The sequence below is a fragment of the Rattus norvegicus genome, chromosome 12 (assembly GCF_021556685.1).
Source record: "Rattus norvegicus strain SHRSP/BbbUtx chromosome 12, alternate assembly SHRSP_T2T, whole genome shotgun sequence".
Classification (NCBI taxonomy): domain Eukaryota; kingdom Metazoa; phylum Chordata; class Mammalia; order Rodentia; family Muridae; genus Rattus; species Rattus norvegicus.
In genome coordinates, this window is record NC_141545.1 from 26650359 (window position 1) to 26673881 (window position 23523).

General features: G+C 49.0%; 1 protein-coding gene and 1 pseudogene across 1 annotated transcript; both read right to left on the reverse strand.

Moving 5' to 3' along the window:
- Nucleotides 1-13601: 13601 nt before the first annotated feature.
- Nucleotides 13602-20879, reverse strand: LOC148002280 (small EDRK-rich factor 2 pseudogene; annotated as a pseudogene).
- A 191-nt stretch (nt 20880-21070) lies between these two features.
- Nucleotides 21071-23247, reverse strand: Mogat3 (monoacylglycerol O-acyltransferase 3). The gene is made up of 6 exons (XM_087579734.1): nt 23035-23247; nt 22471-22649; nt 22127-22331; nt 21813-21987; nt 21492-21676; nt 21071-21308 (listed from the first exon to the last, which is right to left on the reverse strand). The coding sequence occupies exons 1-6, from the start codon at nt 23114-23116 to the stop codon at nt 21154-21156; spliced, it is 981 nt and encodes a 326-aa protein (XP_087435860.1). The 5' UTR covers nt 23117-23247; the 3' UTR covers nt 21071-21153.
- Nucleotides 23248-23523: the final 276 nt, after the last annotated feature.

Consider the following 23523-nt stretch of genomic DNA (forward strand, 5'->3'; position numbering starts at 1 on the left):
ACTCCCACACACACCCGTGACTGTTCCTTGACTGTCTGCGAGCAGAATCTGTGCAGGGGCCTAGGCCACTCCCGGTGCAGAGATCTCAGGGTACCTCATGCCGCCTCTCCTGCCAACACTGTCTCCTCCAGCTTCCTTGGGGTCTCCAGGCTTGCGATGTGGACTCTGACATGATCTGAGGTCCTAGGTCACTAGAGAGGCTCCCTCCCAGCCTCTGCCCCTGGCATCACTGCATTCACCTGATCACCACAGCTATGCTGTCACCCAGCACAAGGCAGACAAGCCTGATTCTAGGAGACCAGAGGAGCTGGGACTCCAGAGCTAGTGGAAGAGCCATTTCCTAGGGCTCCTAGCTCTGCAGCTGGGAGAGCATCTAGATGCAGGCATTCCCCATGTTCCAGCTCGCTACTTACCCTAATCTGAGCCTTTCTGTTCCCTCTCCCTTCTCCCTTCTGACCCTCCTCTCTCTGTTCTGTTCCCCTCGGAAACTTCTCTACTGCCTATTCCAAATCCGTCTGCCTTTTCATAGGGATCAAACTACAAACTATTTCCTTCCCATTTGGAATTCTTCCTTACTTCTTTTCCTCTTCCCCCTCTTCCCCCTTCCCTTCCTCCCCTTCCTCCCCCTCCTAATCTCCTTCTCCCTCTCCTCCTTGTCCCCCTCCTCCTCTTCCCTCCCCTCCTCCTCTCCCTCCTCCTTTTCTTCATGCTTCTCCTTGGTGGGGCCTGGAACTCACTATATAGCTAGCACAGGAGGGACTTGAAGTCCCTGTCTCCAGAGTGCTGGGACTCAAGCCTTGCGCCACCCCACACCCAGATCCCTTTCTCCCCCTCTTCTTCCTGGACCACTGCTGATCCAGGGAACAAAGTCTCCACCACAGTCCTCCCCTCCTCTTCCTCACTCGTTCCTGCTGTATTACCCATGCCTCCCACAGAACAGCTTCTTTTTTTTTTTTTTTTTTTTTTTTTTTGGATCTGGGGACCGAACCCAGGGCCTTGCGCTTGCTAGGCAAGCGCTCTACCACTGAGCTAAATCCCCAACCCCAGAACAGCTTCTTTACACATCCCTTCCTCCGAGTCTCCACTGAGTCCCTCCCTCGGAACCTGGCACGCTCCTGGTGGCCACTTCTAGTTTTTCCACTCAGAAACAAGGCCCAAGACCGCCATCCCTAAGTCCTGATGACTGTCAATTCCAGACTGGTCTCTTCCATATGGACCACACAACCAATCAAATCCTCCATGCTCTTTCAGCCAATTGTTACCTGATAAAGGCTCATTGGTCGACACCCCAGGGACACAGACCAGCGACTCCGTAAGGGATGATATTAGCTTGGCTGGCATTAACATACTGAATTCCTTTAAAAAGTATAACCCTGGCTTAAAGGAGGGGAACCAGCTATGGCACCAAGCAGTGTTTGAGCAAAACACTGTTCTTTACTTATTTATTTTTGTATGGGCAGGTTTTTTTCCTGCATGTTTGTTTGTAAAGGACATCAGAGTCCCTGGAAGTGGAATTACAGACCGTTGTGATCTTCCCAAGGTGGGTGCTGGGAACAGAAGCGAGGTCCTCCGTAAGAGCAGTATGTACTCTTAACTGCTTAAGCCAGCAGTTTCCAATCTGTGGGCCGTGAATGTGGCTTGTTGGGGGTCAAAACACATTTTCACAGGGGTCACATATCAGACACCCTGCATATCAGATATTTATATTATGGTTTACAACAGTAGCAAAACTGCAGTTATGAAGTGGCAGCGAAATTAATTATTGCTGGGGGTCACTGCACCACGAGGAACTGCATTAAAGAGTCACAGGTGTTAGAAAGGTTAGAAAGGTTACAAGTTCTGGCGTCTTCTTTCCTGCTTGGGTCTTTCTAACCTGCCTCTGGTCAGGTCAGCCCAGAGGAGGTGAAGCAGTAACTTCTAAGCTAAGAAACTAGGCTTAAGACAAATCAGAGCTCCTCCTGGGGCCGCTAAAGACCACAAGGCTCTACCTGTACAAGATCTGCACAAGACTCAGACCATCAACATCCTGTCATGGAGGAGGGAAGGATTCACAAGGCCCTGCCCCTTGAGGATCTACGTAAGTTAATGGCTGCTAGGAGAGGATGGGGCAGTTTCTTCAATGATGTAGCTGCTGGTATGTCACCTATGCTCCTATACATAAGCTCTCATTCATCTTCTGTAAACAACCCTGATGAAGCACATTGTTATACAAACACACATGCACACACACACACACACACACCATACATACACACATACATACCATACACACATACATACCATACACACACACGCATACACACACATACCATACACACATACATACCATACACATGCACACATGCACACATGCACACACACACACATACTATACACACACATGCACACACATACATACTATACACACACATGCACACACACATACATAACATACATCACACACACATGCACACACATACATATTGAGCCATGAAAATAGAAGAAATAGTTGGGGAAAGGAAGAGGATCATGGCGTGTGACAACTACTTTCAATTGCTCACCCATCACAACCTAGAATTGCCTAGAAAGAAAGTCTCATGGACTGACTAAGTCAGCTTGGCCTGTGGATGTGTCATCATTAATTCACAGCTAGGGGAAGATCCAGCCCACTGTGGGCAGCACCATCCCCTAGGCTGAGGATCGTGGACTGTATAAGAGCAGAGAAATCAAGCTGAGCACTGAGCATGCAGGTGCCCATTTGTGCTCTTGACGGTGGCTGTGATGTGAACAGTCCCTGGCACCTTGACTTCTCTGTTGGGATGGTCTGTGACCTGGAATTTTGCACTGAAACAAACCCTTGCTTCCCTAGGTTGATTTCTATCACAGCAGCATAAACAAAACTAGGACCAGGCAATGGGATGAAAGAGGGTGATGGGGAGGGAATATGATCAAACATGTTAGGCTAGATACATGTGCAATGACTGAAACTTATTATTGTCTACAAATAATATATGATAATATTTTTAAATACCCAAGCATAGCAGCACTTGCCTTTAATCCTACCACTCAAGAGGCAGAGACAGACTAATCTCTGTAAGTTCAAGGCCAGCCTGGTCTACATAGTGACTTCTAAGTCACCTAGGGCCATATTATTAGTCCCTGTCTCAAATAAATAATAAAAATTAACAACCACAAGGTTCAATGTTTTTAACGACAGGAGATTGATGTTTGAGAAGGTTAAGTTCTCAAACTTCCAGGCTAGGGAAGGAAGCTCGTTTCGCTTTACCTGGATCTCTAAACCCAGCCTGAGGAGAAAAGACAGAACTATAGGTTGGATCCCTGTCTGGAGTCAAAGGAACTGGACAGGCCACACTGATATAGAGACAGAAGTGACATTCCTAGGGAACCCATCCTACCTTGTCTACTCCGCCAACCACTGCATACTAACAAACAGACCTGAATGTCTAGAAACCCCATGCCTCCTTCATTCAGAAAATGAAGAAGTTAGCTATTGGTCCCTACTTGTATCTTTGGGGATCGGCAGAACAGCTCAGTGGTCAAAGGTGCTTGCTGCCAAGCCTGGCAGTGTATGGGATCCGTATGGTGAGAGGAGAAAAGCATTTACATTTTCGGGTAACCTGAACCAGCTGTGCTCTGTCCTTGGAGAGACTGTAAACCAGCAGCTCCATGGCGACTGGACCATTAATACTCCAGTGTCCCATGGAGCTGAGCATGTGCAGCCGGGAACTGCGGCTCGCCTGACTAATGGAAGACATTAGGCTCATGTTTCCCTCCGTTGCTTCCAGGATGTTTAGGGTGTAGGTGGGAGAAGTCAGGGTGGGGAGTTCCCAGAATCCCCAAAAAAGGAAGAGCTTCTCAATCCATTCCTCATGCTCCCTCAGCATCAAGTTACTTCAACGGTTACCACACTTTTTTAGAAATCCATTGTAGGCATAATTTTTTTTTCAATCTACTTTTAATAAGGGTTCAACCCTCTCTGTAGCCCACCGCCCAGCAGGAGTAGCAGTGGAAGAGAAAAGTCGTCAGGATAGGGGGGAAGTGGACCTGTTCAGCAATAGTTCTTTATGGGCGAGCTCTATTTTCTTTCTCAGCACTTCAGTCCCGTAGCAAGCACCACACACAAACCAGTCCAGTCCTTTCTGCAGGCAGACACCAGGCACATAAACCAGCAGCCGTAGTTCAATCCTGAAGAAACGTCCAGGTTCACCAGCCAGGCTGAGGTGAAGTCACAGGAACCTCATGAGCAGTTCTTAGCAAGTTTCTCTCTGGCATCGCCACTACTGGAGATCAGCAATACTATGTAAGGCGCCCCAGTACACGTGTGTTGTTAGCGAAGAATAGTGAGGTGGGGCAAAGCAAATCAAAGCTCAGCGCTGGTCTCCCGCTGTCGGTGGGATCGTAATTATACTCCTTCACCAAGCGTCCTCTCGCGTGTCTGCTATTTTGAAACACCCTTTCACCCGTGTCTGCTCCTGGAAAACACTCCTTCACTTGTCTGCTTTCACAAGACATCCTTCCACCTGTGCGCCCCAGGAAAACATCGTTTGACATAACTTCCCAAAGAAGCTAGAAGTTTCCACTTCAACCCATTTCATGTCTGGGGTGGGATGACTGCATGTGTGACGCAGATTGTATGTGGAGGCCAGGGGACTATTTGCACGAGTCAGTTCTCTCTTTCTATCATATGGGTCCTGGAGGTTAAATTCAGGTGGTCAGGCTTGGTGTACAGTGCCTCTGCCCACTGAGCCATCTCACCAGCCCCGTTTAGTTACTTTTTATTACTGTGTGTGTATGTGTGTGTGTGTGTGTATGTATGTATATGTAGTGTGGTATGGTGTGTGTGTGTGTGTGCACATGTGTGTACATGTGTGCGTATGGGTAGTATGGTATGGTGTGGGGTGGTATATGTATATGTATGTATGTGTAGTGTGGTATAGTATGGGGTGGGTGTGTGTGTATGTGTATATATGTGTACTGTGGTGTGTGCGTATGTGTGTGTGTGTTGTGTAGTGTGTATGTGTATGTAGTATCTTATGGTGTGGTGTGTGTGTATGTGTGTGTAGTGTGGTATGGTGTGATGTGTGTGTGTGTGTGTGTGTGTGTGTACACTCATGGGCCAGATGATAATTTGCCTCAATTGTTCACCTTCCACTCTATGGTTCTAGGACTGAATCCAGGCCATCAGGCTTAGAGACAAGTCGCTCTGCCCATTGAGCCAGTTCACCAGCCCCATTCCCTCTACTTCTGTTTCCAAGATGAGGGGCATAAGCAAAGAGTCTAAGGTCCCCGAACAAACACCAGAGGTGAGTACTGGTTGCCGCTGGGACAGGGGTTCCAGAGCGAGCCCAAGCCATGGGTCAGGGCTAAGCATCTTGCTTCACTCTCTGACCGTTCTCTACCCTGTAGTAGAACAACCCTCTCCAACCTGACACCTTGGATTTTGGTGGTTGGTGGTTGGTTGGTTTTTGTTTTGTTTTGTTTTGTTTTTGCTTTTTGACTTTCCAGATGGGGTTTCTCTGTGTAGCCTGGCTGTCCTGGAACTCACTCTGTAAACCAAGCTGGCCTCAAACTCAGAGGTCCATCTGCCTCTGCCTACCGAGAGCCACCACCACCTGACAACAAAAGGTACATTTCTGTTTGTTTGTTTTAAATTAAGGGTCTGAGGAGACAACTCAGTGTTTAAAAGCACAATGCTCTTGCAAGAGGACTGTGGTGCCCAGCCCCCACAGAGTAGTTCCCAATCATTTGTAACTCCAGTTCTAGAAAATCCAGCTCCCTCTTCTGGTCTCAACCAGCACCAGTCACATACAGACAAGCAGGCAAAACACTCATGTACATAAAATATTATAAATCTTAATAAAAAATGTTTAAGCCCCTCCCTGAGGCAGCTGGATCTCTGTGAGTTTGAGATCAGTCTACATTGTGAGTTGCAGGTTACTTAGTGAGAACCTGTCCCAAAGAGGAGTGTGTGTGTGTGTGTGTGTGTGTGTGTGTGTGTGTGTGTGTGTGTGTGTGATTCCAACTGGGTGGCAGTGATGGGAGACAGAGTTCCAGGACAGCCAGGTCTACAGAGTAAGTTTTCTAGGACAGCCAGGGTTACACAAGCAAGCAAGCAAACAAAATCTCTCTCCAGGGGGACCATGAATTTTAAAAACGTGCTATGGCCTGTGCTCTCTGCATAGGAATGTCAGTGGGAAAGAGCCCAAGTCAGAAAGGAGACTGGAAGAGACACCCTGCAGGCAGAGAAAGGGTTACAGGGAAAGCCGGGCAGGCTGCAAGGTTAGGAGAGGTAGGTCTTAGAGGATATCACTCAGGAAGGTAGGGAAGCTGTTGAGACAGGGTCTTCCTGGACCCTCAGCCCCTTTCTCAGAGTGAAGGATTGAAGGAAGAGAGATTTTGAACCTGATGTGAAGTTTTCTGTTTGGCAAGGGTCTCTTTGGGCACAGGACCCCAGGGACAAGTGATAACCACAAGAAGTCCTGTGGACTGGAGAGGCTGGAGGGGCTGAGAACGGTTGATGGTTCCTTTTCATGTTTTCCTTTCTTCGTGTGTGTACGAGTGTCTTGCTTGCATGGATGCCTGTGAACCACCTGTGTGCCAGAAAAAGGTGTCGGATCCCCGGGGGGCTAGAGTTGCAGACAGATGTGAGCCCAGACCCTGTGAGTTCGGGGAATTAAACCAGGTCCTCTTGCAAGGGTAGCAAGTGCTCTTAGCCACCTTTAATTCTAACACTCAAGAAGCAGAGGCAGAGGGCAGGGTTTGAGGAGAGGCTGGGGCTGGAGCAGAGGCAGGGCCAGGGGCAGAGGCAGAGGCAGAGGCAGAGGCAGAGGCAGAGGCAGAGGCAGGGGCAGGGGCAGGGGCAGGGGCAGGGGCAGGGGCAGGGGCAGGGGCAGGGGCAGGGGCAGGGGCAGGGGCAGGGGCAGGGGCAGGGGCAGGGGCAGGGGCAGGGGCAGGGGCAGGGGCAGGGGCAGGGGCAGGGGCAGGGGCAGGGGCAGGGGCAGGGGCAGGGGCAGGGGCAGGGGCAGGGGCAGAGGCAGAGGCAGAGGCAGAGGCAGAGGCAGAGGCAGAGGCAGAGGCAGAGGCAGAGGCAGAGGCAGAGGCAGAGGCAGAGGCAGAGGCAGGTAGATCTTTATGAGTCCTGGTGCCAGTGCCACCAAGCCCCACCATAAACATCAAAACAGATGACAGCAGGTATGGCTTTTGACATGCTAATTAGTATGAAATTTAGGGGGCTACACTTTGAACTACTTTTCCCTTTCTTCCTCCTCTATTTCCTCCTCCACTTCCCCCTCCTTCCCCTCCTCCTTCTGTGGTGTGTGTGTGTGTGTGTGTGTGTGTGTGTGTGTGTGTGTGTGATTAGTAATGACTCTCAGGAGCTTGTGCATGGTAGACAAACACCCTGGCTCTGAGACATCCCCAGAAGCTACTGCAGTTTAAGATGAACCAAGACTTTGTGAGAGGGAGGAGAGGAGGCCTTTGACTCAGCAGCCCTGTGTTCCAGGGTCCCCTGGAGGCCATGATGCATTATGAATCACAGCACCACCTGATGTGTTTTCAATGCGATCTGGAATAATTCTCAGAACACTGTAGGCGGCCAGTGATAATGGTGGATGTAAAATGCCCCCACGGGCTTATGTGATTGAACACTTGGTCTCCAACAGGTGGTGCTGTTGGTTTTGGAGCCCTGACATGATGGGGTGTACTCTGATACCTACACAGTGGCTGAGACAGACAAGTAGAAGGATAGAAGGGTTTCTTATGACTCATAGTTGGAAGGCACAGTCCATCATGGGGGCAACATTTTAGCCTCAGAATCTTGAAGCAGCTGGTCTTGCCTCTATGGTCAGAAGGATGAATGTTGGCTGTATCCCTTGAAACTGTGAACCAACAGAAACCCTTCCTCGCTTAAGTTGCCTCAGTCTGGTATTTGGTCGTGGCAATGAGAAAAGTGACCAACACTGTGAGATTGCTTACACGTTTTACTGATGGGGAAAGTAAATTCTGGGAGTGTCTGTGGCTTGGGCTAGCTAGATTCCACTGTCATTAGCATCAGAAATACTTGGTTGCTAGCCTGTGGTGCTGCTTTAGGAGGCAAGGCCTAGTGGAAGAATGTTAGGTCATTAGGGGGAACAAACACCCTTGAAGAGGGTGTATTAGCTACTCTTCCTATTGTTATGACCAAAGGCCTGACAAGGAGCAACTGAAGGAGGAAAGACTCACTCTGGCTTGCAGTTTGGAGTGATCATGGTCAAATGAGTGTGAGGCCACTGGCTATAGTGCGTCCACATTCAGGAGGCAGAAAGGGAACAAGATATGGGGCCAGGTTATAAAACCTTAAAAGGTACCCTCAGTTACCACATAGGCCAGTGAGTGGCTACCTCCTAATAGTTTTGAAACCTTTCAAACAGCACCACCAGCTGGTGATCACCTATTGAAACAGATGAGCTCAAGGGAGCCTTTTCACATCCAAATCCCAAACTCTGGATTCTGATCTCCAGAGGGAACTTAGTGACGAATGCCTTTAATCCCAGCACTTGGGAGGCAGACGAGCAGATCTGAGTTTGAGGCCAGCCTGGTCTAAAAAGTGAGTTGTTCCAGGGCAGTCAGAGCTACCCAGTGAGACCCTTTCTTGAAAATACAAAACAGACAAACACATAAATATACCACAGTGTGGTAACACAACCATAGCTCTAGCAGTCCATGGATGAAGACAGGACAATCCAGATATGTAGGGAGTTTGAGGTCAACCTGGGCTACAGGAGACCCTGTCTCAAAAGCAAATCAGCAGGGACTGGAGAGATGTCAGGGGTTAAGAGTGCTTGCTGCACAATCTGGAGGGCCAGAGTTCAAGTCTCTGCCTCCCTGTAATAATCAGGGAATCCTGCAAATGCCTATAACTCCAGTTCCAAGGGACCTGGCAGCCTCTTCTGGCCTCTGTGAGTCCACACAGGCGTGCACACACACTCACATAGACACATATATGCACATACATAAAAATAAAAAAATTAGAAACTCGGTTTTGTTTTGCCTTGCTTTCTTTTTTCTTTTAATGGAGACGGGCTTCTGCTCTGTAGACCAGGCTTGCCTTGAGCTTGCCTCATCTCCCCAAAGGCTGGGATGACAGACATTCAGTGTCACACCAGCTCTTGCTTACATTTTGTTTGTTTTAATTACATTTGATGGGACTGGAAAGATGGCCCAATGGTTAAGAGCACTGGCTGTTCTTCCAGAGGAACTGGGTTTGATTCTGAGCACCCAACAGCAGCTCACAACTGTTAAGTCAGTTCTACAGGATCTGATGCCCTCTTTTGGCCTCAGATAAACATGCAGGTAAAAACACCCATACACATAAAACACAATACTTTCATGCTTTTAATCCCAGCACTCGGGAGGCAGAGGCATATGGACTCCCAAGTTTGAGACCATCCTGATATAAAAAGCAAGTTCCAGGATAGCCAGGGCTACACAGAGAAAACCCTGTCTCAAAAAGTCAAAACCAACCAACCAAACACAGAATTAAAGTCCAGTAATTTAAAACATTACCTTTGCCTAATTATGAATGGGGCACCTGTGGGCACGGCACACACGTGGAACCCAGAAGATACTTTTAGGAGTTGGTTCTCTTTTTCCATCTTGCGGATGCAAGTGCCCACCAAGTACCCATCATGACACCCTCATATGCTTAAAAAGAAAAACAGGGTCTCGTGTAGCCCAGGTTGGCCTCTGGGTCTTTATGTAACTGAGGGTGAGTTTCAACTCCTGGGCCTCCTGTTTCTACCTCCCCAGTGCTGGGACACGAACCATCGTGTACCGTTTAGATTACATGGCACTGGAGATGGAATCCAGGACCTGCTGCTTTCTAGGCAAGCAGCCTAGCCACTGAGCTATAACTCCCAGCATCCCCCGGGGCCCTCATAACCCTTACAATGAGCTCACCCTTAAGAGGGTAGAAGAGCTGGGTGGTGGTGGAGCTCATCTTTAACGTCAGAGGCAGAGGCAGGTGGGTCTCTAAGTTCAAGGCCAGCCTGGTCTACAGAGAGAGTTCCAGGACAGCCAGGGCTACACAGAGAAACCCTGTCTTGGAGAAAAGAGGGGGCGGGGGGGGGGACCAGAGACAAAAGGGTTAAGCAGCAACCGGTGCACAGTCACAGAGCCAAAGAATGCCTAAGCGCCTGACTCAGAGAGACAGCACTTAGAGGAATGGTCTGGATGGCGCAGAAGGCAATGGATCACTGATGTCAGGCTCGCTGGTGAATCACGATGTCCCTTTTTCTATAAAGAGGACCTAACACCTCGCTTCCAGTAAGGGCTGAATGAGATGATGCATAGAAAGGACTTGGTGCAGTATTTCTGGCACACGGGCTCAGGTAATGGGAGGAATTATCCTGAGCCAATTGGAGCCGCTATTCTTCAACCCCGAGTCTCATTACAGCTCATCATAATTCAGCCATAACGGAAGCCACTCTTATTTCTTCCGTGGGCAGGATTGTCCGCTTCTAGGAACACCCGTGGGAGCTTCGTGAGTCAGAGGAGACGGAAGAGCCATCAGCCTTGCCGGTGAACTCTTAGGACAGGGTCCTGCTGATGTCACCTCCGCCCCCGTGTACTCATTACTGGTCGTTCGCATCAACACGAGAAAATGACTGGCATGAATTTGGATATTTGTTTGTTTGTTAAGGCATTTGTTTGTTTCTTCTCTATATAGCCCTGGCTGTCCTGGAACTCGCTATGTAGACCAGGCAGGCCTTGAACTCAGAGATCTGCCTGGCTCTGCTAGTGTTCTCCAGTGCTAGGATTAAAGATGTATGCCACCACCTCTCAGCTTACATGCTTAGCTTTTAGAAATATGTTTTGGAATTTTTCTCCTCTCTCTCTCTCTCTCTCTCTCTCTCTCTCTCTCTCTCTCTCCCCACTCCCGTGTGTGTGTGTGTGTGTATGTGTGTGTGTGTGAGCACCTTCACAGTGTCTATGTGGGAATCAGAAAACAACTTCCAGGATTCAGTTCTCTTCTTCTGTCATACGGGCTCTGGGGATTGAATTCAGTCATCAGACTGAGAAGCAAACAGCTCTAACCACTGAGCCATCTCCTCATCCCCTTTATTGTTGGTTTTTTTGAGACAGGGTCTCACTGTGTAGCCCTGATTGGCCTGGAACTTGCCGTGTAGACCTGGATGGCCTTGAACCCACAGAGATCCGTCTACCCCTGCCTTGGGAGCCAGTACTAGGATTAAACCTGCTCGCCACTACACCAACCCTCACATTCACATTTGTAAAGCCTTGAGCCAGCTTCTGTTATAGATGAGCTGACCTGTCTGATGGAAGATGCGTCTTCCTTTGCTGTAAAGGCACTGAGCCATGCTTTCTTGTCAAGGCTTGCGGGCTCAATGATGAAGTGTTCCCTTCTCACCTTCAAATCAGGGCTGGGTGGACAGCTTGGTCCTTGAGAGCCGCTCTTACAGGGGACCTAAGTTTGGTCCTCAGCATCCACACGCACTTACACTCTAGTTCCAGAGGCTCGGACACTCTTTTCTGGCCTCTCTGGGTACCTGCATTCATGTGCACAGACCCATACACACCCAAAATCAATAATATAGAACTTTAAAATACCTTTCTCAAATGAATGACTTGCTCCATGGAGTGAGTACAAGTCAGACTTTTTGTTTTATATATATATATATATAATGACATGTATGACATATATTAAACAACATATATACATATATAATATATATTAAACAACTATATAGAGAGACATATTAAACAAGATGAGGTTTCACTATGAGCCCTGGCTGGTCTTGAACTCAGTATCTTCCTAGTGTTGAGCTCCCTTGAACTCAGGCCTTCCTAGTGTTGAGATGACCGATGTGTTCTGCTTTACCCAGCCCTACCCATTACTTTCAGATGGAGACCTGTTTAATGCATTACAATGTAATACAGTGTTTGCACTGATACTTGTTACCCAACTTTGGATAAAGGGGTGTTTGCAAACAACACAGAGGGGTATGGAGATTGTGTGTGTGTGTGTGTGTGTGTGTGTGTGTGTGTGTGTGTGTGTGTGTTGACTGAGACAGAGTTTCTCTGTGTAGAACTGGATGCCCTGGAACTCTGTAGACCAGGGTGGCCTTGAACTCAGAGACCTGTCTGCCTTTCTGTCCTGAGTGCTGGAATCATAGCTGTGTGCCAGCACCGCCAGGCAGGTGTTGGGGATCTTTAAGGCCTGGCAGATTGCAGGCTTGGGAAGACAGTCTGGAAATGGATAGTGAATTGCACTGAGAAGTTCTTCTCCAGATAGGAAGCTGGTCTCTAGCAAAATCCAGGGCTGAGAGACCTCCTGCTCTGTGAACTCCATAGGGATATTAGCTCTCAGATGTAATCTGAACGCTCAGGAAGCTGAGGCAGGACATGTGCAAATTCAAAACTAGCCTGAACTACAAAGTGAGAGCCTGTCTTTTTTTTTTTTTTTAATTAATTTTTTTTATTAACTTGAGTATTTCTTATTTACATTTCGAGTGTTATTCCCTTTCCCGGTTTCCGGGCCAACATCCCCCTAACCCCTCCCCCTCCCCTTCTTTATGGGTGTTCCCCTCCCCATCCTCCCCCCATTGCCGCCCTCCCCCCAACAACCACGTTCACTGGGGATTCAGTCTTAGCAGGACCAAGGGCTTCCCCGAGAGCCTGTCTTAAAAGTAGAAACCGAACAATCCAAACACACAGGGCTGGGTGTGGTGGTGAGCGCCTTTGATCCCAGAACTCTGGAAGCCGGGAATGAACCCTCCCCTGGTGAGTCGGGAGGTTTTAAACTGGAAAGGAACAGACAGAATTGCCTTTTGAGGGGTTGGGGATTTAGCTCAGTGGTAGAGCGCTTGCCTAGGAAGCGCAAGGCCCTGGGTTCGGTCCCCAGCTCCAAAAAAAAAGAACCAAAAAAAAAAAAAAAAAAAAAGAATTGCCTTTTGAAAAGAGATCACCCTCTGGTGGCCACTCCGAGGATGGCAGGGAGAGAAATGGTCCCTGAGAAGAGCCAAGAAGCTGAGTTCAAGTACATTTCTTTGTTAGTCTTCCAGACTGCAAGGATGGGGGATCCTGTTCTCTATTTGTTGAGGGGGAGACCCACAACAGCCTTGAACTCTGAGATATTGGGCTCTGGAAAAGGAAGGGAAGAGAAGTGGAGGGAAGAGAGGGGAAAGGAGGAGAGAGAAAGGGAGGGGAGGGAGGGGAGGGATGGGAAGGAGGGAAGGAGAGAGGAGGAGAGAGGACGAGGAGGGGAGGGGAGAGGTCAGGGAGGGATGGGAAGGGAGGAGAGAGGAAGGGAATGGCCGTGAACTCCCTCCAACTCTAATTCTGTTTCCATCTCTAGTTTAAGCCCTTATATCTTCTTTTAATATAATGTTTTTATTAATTTTGGGGGAAATCTTACCATGCATACAAAGAGATTCAATTATATTTTACCTGGCCTCCATCCATAATGTACCCCTCATTCTCTGAACTTCCTGTTCTCTCTCTCTCTCTCTCTCTCTCTCTCTCTCTCTCTCTCTCTCTCTCAATTCCTATGTGTGGGATCCCCATACTAATTGCTGTGGACCCATCCACTGAAGTAAGTTCACCTACCAGGGTCGACGTTCTTTTTTCTTTTTTCTTTTTTCTTTTTTCTTTTTTTTTCTTTTCTTTTTTTCAGAGCTGGGGACCGAACCCAGGGCCTTGCGCTTGCTAGGCAAGCGCTCTACCACTGAGCTAAATCCCCAACCCCCAGGGTCGATGTTCTTAAAGAAACCGCTTCTCCCTTCAACTATGACAGCCCCACTGGAGTGAGCTCCTGAGTGCAGCAGCATCCTGTCAAGTCCAGAAGACACTGCTTCACTCTAGTCTGCCTGGACCTGTGACTCTTTTTTTTTTTTTTTCTTTTTTTCGGAGCTGGGGACCGAACCCAGGGCCTTGTGGTTGCTAGGCAAGCGCTCTACCACTGAGCTAAATCCCCAACCACTGGACCTGTGACTCTTAGAATCTTTCTGTCCCCCTCTTCTTAGATGGCACCTGTAGACTGAGGGCTTGTTCTCTACACTTCGATTAGTTCCGTTTCTGTGTTAGCCATTGTCCAGCACACAAAGGAGCTTTTCTGATAAGGTCTGGCTGGGAGCCACACTCATCTATATGTTTGCAGATACAATCTGAGAGGGCAGTTTGACAGTATGTCCCTTCGGGAATGTAATATAGTAGGTTCACGCTTGGGGTCTACAAGCTCCCCGAAACTCTTGGTTCTTGGCCAGATTTACCCGGGCATGTATTTTCTCCTGTTTTGATAAGGACAAAGACTGAAAGTCTTTGTGCACCAGTGACATGTAGGAGAATGTGGCGCACACAGACTGCCCCGCCCCCTTGTCTGAGAGGGAAATCTCTCATTCACCATTGCAAATACCAGGATAGGTGACCTATGAATTTTCATGGAGTCTCCTGTCTCCATCTGCAATCTCACTGTTGGATCCATGATCTTCTGCCTCAACCTCCCAAGTGGACATGCACACCAGGGAGGGCAGACCCCAAGTTCACACCAGGGAGGGCAGACCCCAAGTTTAGTTTTTTGCTCACAGTGTTAAAGCATCCATCCTCGCTTCTCCTGTTCTTAGATCCTGTTCACCCTTCAAAGCTACCCTTCCACACAGGGTCCCTCCTCAGCTCTGTTCTGGAGCCCACCAGTTCTTATTTGTTGGTTTGGTCTGGGTTTTCGAGACAGGGTTTCACTGTGTAGCCCTGGCTGTCCTGGAACTCATTCTGAGGACCAAGCTGGCTTTGAACTCACAGAGATCTGCCTGCCTCTGCCTCCCATGTGCTGGGATTAAAAGGCTTCGGGAGCCTGCCAGCTTAGCTAAGCCTCTGACCTTGTTTAGAGAAGAAGCAAGGATTACAGCAGCTCGGTGGGGAGTTGAGGAGCCTGGAGGCAGGTGGAACTCTAGTTTGAGGCCGGCTAGAGGCCGGCTAGCTTGTCTACATAGTGAGCTCCAGGCCAGCTAGAGGTACTATGTAATGAGACCCTGCCTTGAAAATGAGGGTTGAGGGAGAATCTTTTTTTTTTTTTTCTTTTCGGAGCTGGGGACCAAACCCAGTCTTGCACTTGCTAGGCAAGCGCTCTACCACTGAGCTAAATCCCCAACCCTTGAACGAGAACCTTAATGTTCACTATAGGAGGACGAGGTATTCTTTTCAATAGTGTAGCCACTGGTGAGGTGCCTTGAATTAGTCAGTAAACAATTCTAATGAAACTCACTGGGTTCCCAAAAACAAAACAAAAACAAACAGACAAATAAAAGATATGAAAATAGAAGGCAGACTGGTTGGAACGAGGAAGGGAGAGGGAAAAGAGAGGGCCATGGGTGTATGGTCAAAATGTATTGTATATGTGTATAAAAATGTCATGGTAAGACCCAGTAATCTTTTACATTTATTTACTTATTTTGTGTGAATGAGTGTCTTGCCTGTATGAATGTGTACGCACCGTGGGCGTGCCTGGTGCATGTGGGGGTCAGAAGAGGGCGACGGATCTCTTGGAACTAGAGTTAAGGGTGGTTGAAGGCCTCCATGTGGGTGCTGGAAATCCAATCTGGGTCCTCTGAAAGAACAAGTGCTCTTAGATGAGCTGTCTCTGCAGCCCCATGAAATCCACCATTGTGTATAATTAATGTATGTGAATAAAAACGTATGAGAATACTGACTTATCCAAGGTCAAGAACCAGCCAAGACTGGGAAGAGATTCGAGGTTAGGAGCAAGACCCAGACTAAGGTGGCCACTCTGTAGTGCTTTGGGATGGGGATGGTCATGCCTGGGCATGTTTGCCTGCAGAATTAGCATTTATGAAAGACTGAATCATGGCACAGTGGACGTCTCCAGGCCCAGGTTCAGGGTCTTAGGTCTAGAGGACGGCAAGGGGGGCAGAAGCAGCAACACTATAGGTCTCCTCGTAGTCTTTGAACAGTTGCTTCGTATGTAGCCTTCATGTAGAGTTGGTGACAGTGATCCACTTGGGCACACAGATGGGGTGGCCACTGCAGGGTGGGGGGATGTGGGTACATGAGAGAATTCTTTTGTCTCAAATGAAACTGATGGTGGCTTTCTTCCCCGAAGACACCCACTGATTTAGAGTAGTAGTCGGAGGGCAAAAGGTACCAGACCTGCAAGGTCCTGGGTTCAGTCCCCAGCCCCGAAAAAAAAGGAAAAAAAAAAAGAAAAGGTACCAGACCCCAGGATTTGGCTGAGAAGAGACTGTGGCCCTAGAAGATGCAAGGAGGAAAATCCCATGAGTCTCTTGCAGGCAACTTGGAACTGATGCTGCCAGGAGATTTAGGCAAAAGACTTGAATCTGTAAATATTATTCTCCCCAGTGGAGTACACAGGCAGGAGGGAGACCTCGGGAAGGGTGGCAAGGGGCTTGCTGGGGTTAGTAAATGTGTCTCTTCCTGCCTCAGTTCCCAAGGTGCTGGGATTGCAGGCCTTTCTCACCACACCTGACTTTGCCTGGAGATGGGGTTGAAGGTCTGGTGATACTGCCCAATTAACGAAGTGCTTATATATGGAATTCTGAAGACTTGATTTTAATTCCCAGAATCTATGTTTAAAAATGCAGGGCGCGGGGTTGGAAGTTTAGCTCAGTGGTAGAGCGCTTGCCTAGCAAGCGCAAGGCCCTGGGTTTGGTCCCCAGCTCCGGGGAAAAAAAGAAAAGAAAAAAAAAAATGCAGGGGCATGGCGTGGGTTTGGAGAGTCCTAGATTCAACTTGCAACTCCCGCATGAGATCTTACAACTGTCTTTAACTTCAGTTCCAGGAGATCCAATGCCTTTTTCTGGCCTCTTTGGGCACTGCACACACATGATACATGGACATACATGTTCCAGGATATTTGATCACATTGTGACCCTGGAGATTGTATTATTTACTGAAAACGCCCTGTTTCTAGTTCTGGTGTGGCTCGCCCTTAGCACCCACCTTTAATCCCTCTGACTGGAACACAGACTCTCGCTAAGTACTCACCGTTAAGCCCAAACAATGAAGGTAAAGTTAGTTTGTAGAAGGAAGCAGCCAGGTTTGAACGTGGTGTCTAATTGAGTGGCAGGCAAAGGGACGAATCAGAGAAAGATTTGACAGCTTGGGCTACGCCCACCTCTCGCAAGAAGAGAGAAGAGAGTGAAGCTACTTAAGAGAGCAGCGCAGAGAGAGGAAAGGAGGGGAGACAGCTTCACAGAGACACGTTGCAGAGAGAGAGAACAAGCTAGACACAGGTGAAGACAGAAGGAGCCAGAGAATGAGAATAAGCCAGAAGATTATACAGATTGCCAGAGTTAGTCTGAAGCCAAGCTAAAAGTCAGAGGCCGAGAGAGAAGCCAGAATGAATTAGTCAGCGTGAAGAGGAGTTTTGAACCAGGTCAGCTGAGTTGACCAGCCAGGCAGACATCAGAAAGAGCTAGGAAGGGGCAAGTTATTCAGTAGTAAGTCTCAGAGGCTGAAAACATTCTGGGCCTAGATAAGTTTGTACAGAGGCTAGATGCTTCCAGGACTGGGCCTAGGTTAGCAGACAGAGGCAGGAAGCCTCGTAGACAACTATTACCAGAAGAATAAGAGATATTTTTTTTCTTTTTTTTCGGAGCTGGGGACCGAACCCAGGGCCTTGCGGTTGCTAGGCAAGCGCTCTACCACTGAGCCAAATCCCCAACCCCATTAGAGATATTTTTACACATGCATCATGCAGGCAAACACACATGCACATAAAAATAAAAAGACATTTAAAATAATCTAGGTGGGGGGCTGGAAAGTTGGCTCAGAAGTTAAGAGAACTTGCTGATCTTACAGAGGACCAGAAGCACCTATGTCAAATGACTCAGATACCTGTAGCTTTAGACAGGGGATCTGATGCCTTCTCGTGGCCTCTAAAACACACACACACACACACACACACACACACACACACACACACGAGCATGAGGCTGTTCTGAGTCCCAATGAAAAGGGGGCTCGCCATTTACACTGAGAGAGATCCTATCTCACTCAAGCTGGGAATACACTGGACACAGTAGGCAACTCAGGAGTCATAAGAACCTGTAGCAGAGGACATGGACTTGGATGCCAAGCAATAAGAAAAACACACATTATAACACAGTACCAATGGATCCTTTAGATGCTAGTTGAATTACTGAACTTTAGACACTAGGGATTGGAGGACTGGAGCTATAACCCAGTTCTATATACATATATGTGTGTATGTATATATGTGTATTGTGTATATATGTATATGTATGTTGTGTTATATAACATATATAGATGCATGCATATAAATGATACACACACACACACACACAACCCCACACACACACATACACACACATACACACATCTACTTCATTCAGGTAGAAGTTTGCCCAGCATGCATACAGCCCTGGTTTTTAACCCTAACTGCATATGTAATGGTACACACTTGTACTCAAGAGGTAGAGGCAGGAGGTAGAGCCCAGGTCATTCTTGGCTACGTAGTGAGTTCAAGGCCAGCCTGGGCTACACAAGACCCTGTTACAAAGCAAAACACCTAACCTGAAAAGAAACAAACCCCTCTCCCAACCACCAAATGAATAAAATGTAGACTTAAAATTTTTTTAATTAAAAAATAAGAATACAAGGTAACCGCTAAAAGACGGTGTGTCCTTTACCTCACCAAAGTTCACAGTTCAAGGTCTTAAGATGGGACCAAGGGTTCAGGAGGTCACTCTTGCACATCACCCCATCCCTAAGCTCAGGGACCCAATGCAGGCTCCAGAATGGAGGAAGGTGAGTAGGTGGCAGAGAAGAGGAGACTGTCTTTCAAGAGTTTAAACTGGTTACCTTTATAGAGAAATAATCTCTTTGGTGTTTCCAAATTCTCCACTTTCTTTTCTCTCTCTCTCTCTCTCTCTCTCTCTCTCTCTCTCTCTCTCTCTCTCTCTCTCTCTTTTCGGAGCTAGGCAAGTGCTCTACCACTGAGCTAAATCCCCAACCCCACAATTCTCCACTTTCTTATCCACCTTCGGTGCCTTCCACTTGTGCCCAGAGAGATGGGGCAGGGATGGAAATATCCCTGAGAAAACCACACCTTCTGGACTCAGACAGATGGCTCAGGGGTCACGCGTTTGCCAGGCAAACGGAGCGGAGTTCAGATGAATTCATATAACTGCCAGATGGACATGGAAGCCTCCTGAAACTCCGACCTCAGAAGGTGGAGAGAGGAATCCCCAGAGCAAACTGGCTAGCAAGAACAGCCATATCGGTGTGCTCTGGGTTCGATTGAGAGACCCTGTTTCGGTGAGTAAGATGGAGGAGTGCTGGGATCAACCTCAGGTCTCTAGGAACAACAGACGTGCACATGCGCACACGCTTGAGCACGCACGCCTGTACCCATACACACTTAAAAACAGAAACAAAACTTCACGAGTGTGCACAAACACAGACTATGAAGAATCATCTCTAGTGAAGGGTGAAGAACGGGCGTGGCTGGAAGGGAAAGACAGTGGTTTTTGTCGTGCAGTCAGTCAGTCCAATCGTCCCCTTTCCCTCCACCCCTGCCAAACAGCCTTGTGGTCTCCTTTGGCCCTTTTCTGGTGCCTGGAACCCACAAGGGTAATAGGTCAGCCATATGTCTTCTTTTTTTTTTTTTTTTTGGTTCTTTTTTTCGGAGCTGGGGACCGAACCCAGGGCCTTGCGCTTCCTAGGTAAGCGCTCTACCACTGAGCTAAATCCCCAGCCCCCAGCCATATGTCTTCTAATCCCCCTTTCTTAGCCCCCTTGTCTCTGGGCCCCCATGCCTGCCCCACCCCATACCTCTCCTGTCGTCTTACCCACGAAGAGAAAAGTGAGCATACATCAGGAGGTCCCTATCACTTTAAGTTACTGCTTTCTGAGATGTTTTTACAGTGAGAGAGAAGAGAGGACATGAGGACATCCATCCTAATGGCTCCCATTGTGTCACCAGAACTCCAGGACCCAGCAAACAGAGGGTGAGGGTTTGGGGACATGAACTCCCAGGGAGCCGTTCACTTCTGAGACCCAGAACTTTCTAGGCTCTTCTTGGACTGACCTTTGAACTTCCTTGGTCAAGGAGTCTGGGCAGGACTTTGGAGGAGTTTGGAGTGGGGAAAGAAAGACTATCAAAAGGGGTTGGGGATTTAGCTCAGTGGTAGAGCGCTTGCCTAGGAAGCGCAAGGCCCTGGGTTCGGTCCCCAGCTCCGAAAAAAAGAACCAAAAAAAAAAAAAAAAAAAGACTATCAAAAAAGGACAGTGCTCACCTCCCTGGTGATTGGACATTAAGGTAAGGAAGCAGCTGGCTAGACTGCCCACTGGCCACAGTCTCAGGCAATGGTGAGGACCTGAGACTTTGATTTTTTTTTTTTTAACAAAGCTACTTTTAATACTTTGGGGTGTGCCCCACAGGAATAAAAAACACTGGGAATGGGGTTGGGGATTTAGCTCAGTGGTAGGAAGCGCAAGGCCCTGGGTTCGGTTCCCAGCTCCGACCTGTGAGCACCGATGGCATTCCCTTTTGTGCTTCCTTCCCCTCAGGTAGCCTCTCTCCCTCTGGGCCACTCCTGGGGATGAGGGGGTTACCCCTTCCCAGTGTTTTGTTTTGTTTTGTTTGGTTTGGTTTGGTTCTTTTTTTCGGAGCTGGGTGGGCACACAAGCGTAGGGCAAGAGGGTTGGACACAAAGCCACAAAGCTACTTCTGCTGCATGATCTCCGAGTCCCTCTGCTTGCGGGCGACAGCAGAAAGCCCATTATCTCAACGCTTTCCCTTAACCGAGCCGCTCTGCTTCTTCATGTTCTTCTGGTGGGCGAGCGATCTTTAACGTTCAGATCAGGCAGAGCAGGAGGACCCTGACACACAGGCGAGAGCTTACAATGTTGTCTGTTTGCAGGTTCCTGGGAGTGGTCCTGGCTACCAGAATCATTGAGGACAATGGGGCCGCCTGCCCTGTGGCTTATCTCTTCCAACACCCCGCCCCTCCCCCACGTCAAACACACACACACACACACACACACACACACACACACACACACACACAAAACACTCGGTCTGCTCCCACTTTTAATCATCTCCCCAGTCACATCTCTGCAGTCTCTCAGGAAGGCCAGGACATGGCGATATGGACGTGCCTAGATGAATACAAGGTGTTGATCAGCAGGGACCCCATAGCGCATCTTGTGTTCCTCGAACAGCTGTGTGAGACGCTCTACATATAACTCGTGCAACCGGTTCACCTGTTCCCGGGTGGGCCTCGGGCTTCGCTGCACTGGAATTGGGGCGCCCACTGTGGAAGGAACATGAGGGGAGAAGACTGTTAAGATGTCCCATTAACCGGGGATCTGCCTGGACAGAGTTCAAGCCCAGCTAAGGGCATGTGTGCCAGGTTGGTGAATCGGAGAGCTAGGATGTCGGGCTTTAAGGGAACAGTTCTCTCAGCTGGAAGATGGTGAAGAGATCTATGACTCACCGACAGTATGGATGGGCACACGGAAGGGAATCAGGAGACCCAGGCGACCATGGAAGAGAGGCAGGGCCACACTCAGTATCCTCTGAAGTGCCTCCTGCATCCTCCGTACCCAGGAGCCTGGCGGATTGGGAAACTGCTGGAAGAGGTCATTCTCTCCAAAGGAGAAGACAGGCACAAGCGAGGCCCTGGGGGAGCAGGAACAGACACGCACGAGGCTGATGGGAGTCTGAAGATACGGGCTCACATTCCTCTACCCCTCATGCAGGGCAGCTCCGGTGCATATGCCTCTGCCACCGCCGCCGCCACCCGCCCACTCCTCACCCGTGTTCCAGTGATAATTTAACGAATCCTTTCTGATTCCGGAGCCGCAAACTCACTGTTCCAGGCTTTGCCTCCAAAGCCTCCAGGGGACCTCCCACAGCCAGAACGGCCACCCGGCCGCCCTCAGGGTGGGACAAGAGATAGGAAGTGCTGGCTTTGTCAGAAGAGACTAAACCTAGGTGGGAAGGACGAAGGGATAGGGTGCATGGATACCACCAAGGCAGAGGTAAACACAGGAGCTCCCCACCCCCACCCCAGGATAAGAGGGGTACGGTGATATCGGTGCCCCGGGTCTTGAGAAGTGGCTTCCTTACCACTGGTCATAATGTAATCTCGGAAGAGAGGCACTTGGAACCAACATGGCAGCATGAGTAAATGTGGCTTGAGACCCGGAAAGAGGTGGGAGAAGCCTGTGGCCTCTGTACAGAAGTTGCTGAACGCCCCAACAACCAGGACCCCGTGAGGATGAAAACCGAAAAGGTAGTTTTGAGACGGATCCAACTCGGCCGTTTTAACGAGCTAGAGAACAGAGCCTGTGACTGTATCCCATTTCCCAGTGAGAAACGGCTTTGGAGACGGGAGAGGGATGGCCACACTCATCTATTTTGAAGCCCCACCCACCCATCCGTCAACCCAGCGCTCCTTCTGGGGTCCTCACCTTGATGGGAAAGTAGTCTCGGAAATACCTCCAGACTGCCCAGTTGCGGACCCAGGCAGACCGGCGACCCCCCATCCTGGGTGTGTGTCTGTCTTGATAGAGCCAGAGCAGGTAGAGGACCACAAGAGTCCAAGCTCGGCCTAGGGAGGCTAGAATCAATGTCACCAGGCACAGCAGGGCTGGAGGACAAGATAGAGAGCAACACTAAGAACCGGGGTGTTCAGGGCTGGCAAGATGGCTCAGCAGGTAAAGGTGCTTGCTGCCAAGCCTGAGGACCTGGGTTCGATCCTCCAGTCCCATATAGTGAGCTCTCTGTTCTCCACACATTTGCTGTGGCAGGAAAATACCACCCCACAAGTAAATAAACACAATAAAAATTATTTTTAAAAAAAGAACCCGGATTCGTAAGTTCTTTCCTCCCTTCTGGCCCACCCTCCCAGTCCTATCGTATTTAAGCCCTAGACTCCGTTTAGGAACAGAAATTCCTATTCTATCTCATTAGGATCATGGGGAGCAGAGCACCAACAGCCAGGTCTGTCTGGTTCCAGGGGTTCGGGAACTCACCAAGTCCCAAGAAGGAAAAGACCCACTGAAGCACAGCAAACACTTGAAGACTCCGATGCAGGGGGCTGGAGGGGACTTCCATGCTTTAGAGGGGAGTCACACACTAGCAACCCACAGCCTAAGTACACACACCCCCTCTTAACTCAATCCTCTGACTTTGACCCTGAGGCCCAGGCCCACCCCCACCTCTGCCCCCACTTCCCTCACCTACACATTGAGCCACGTGGACAGTGAACTGTGAACCGGGGCAAGGCAAAGCTAGCCCTCCCTGAGCTTGCAGGAGCCAACCAATACTAGGAAGTGGGAAGGACCTGGGGCGTAGCCGGGAGCCTAGGGCAAAGTTTTTGAATTCCATAGGTAGAGCTCTGAGATATACTTCGAAGGCCCTATGGCCTTTACAAGAACCAGCTTAAAACCCCGTAGTCACTGTCTGAGTCAAATTCCCCAGGCTGTAAGCATCAAGAGAAAACTGTGGTGTCTGGGGCCAGT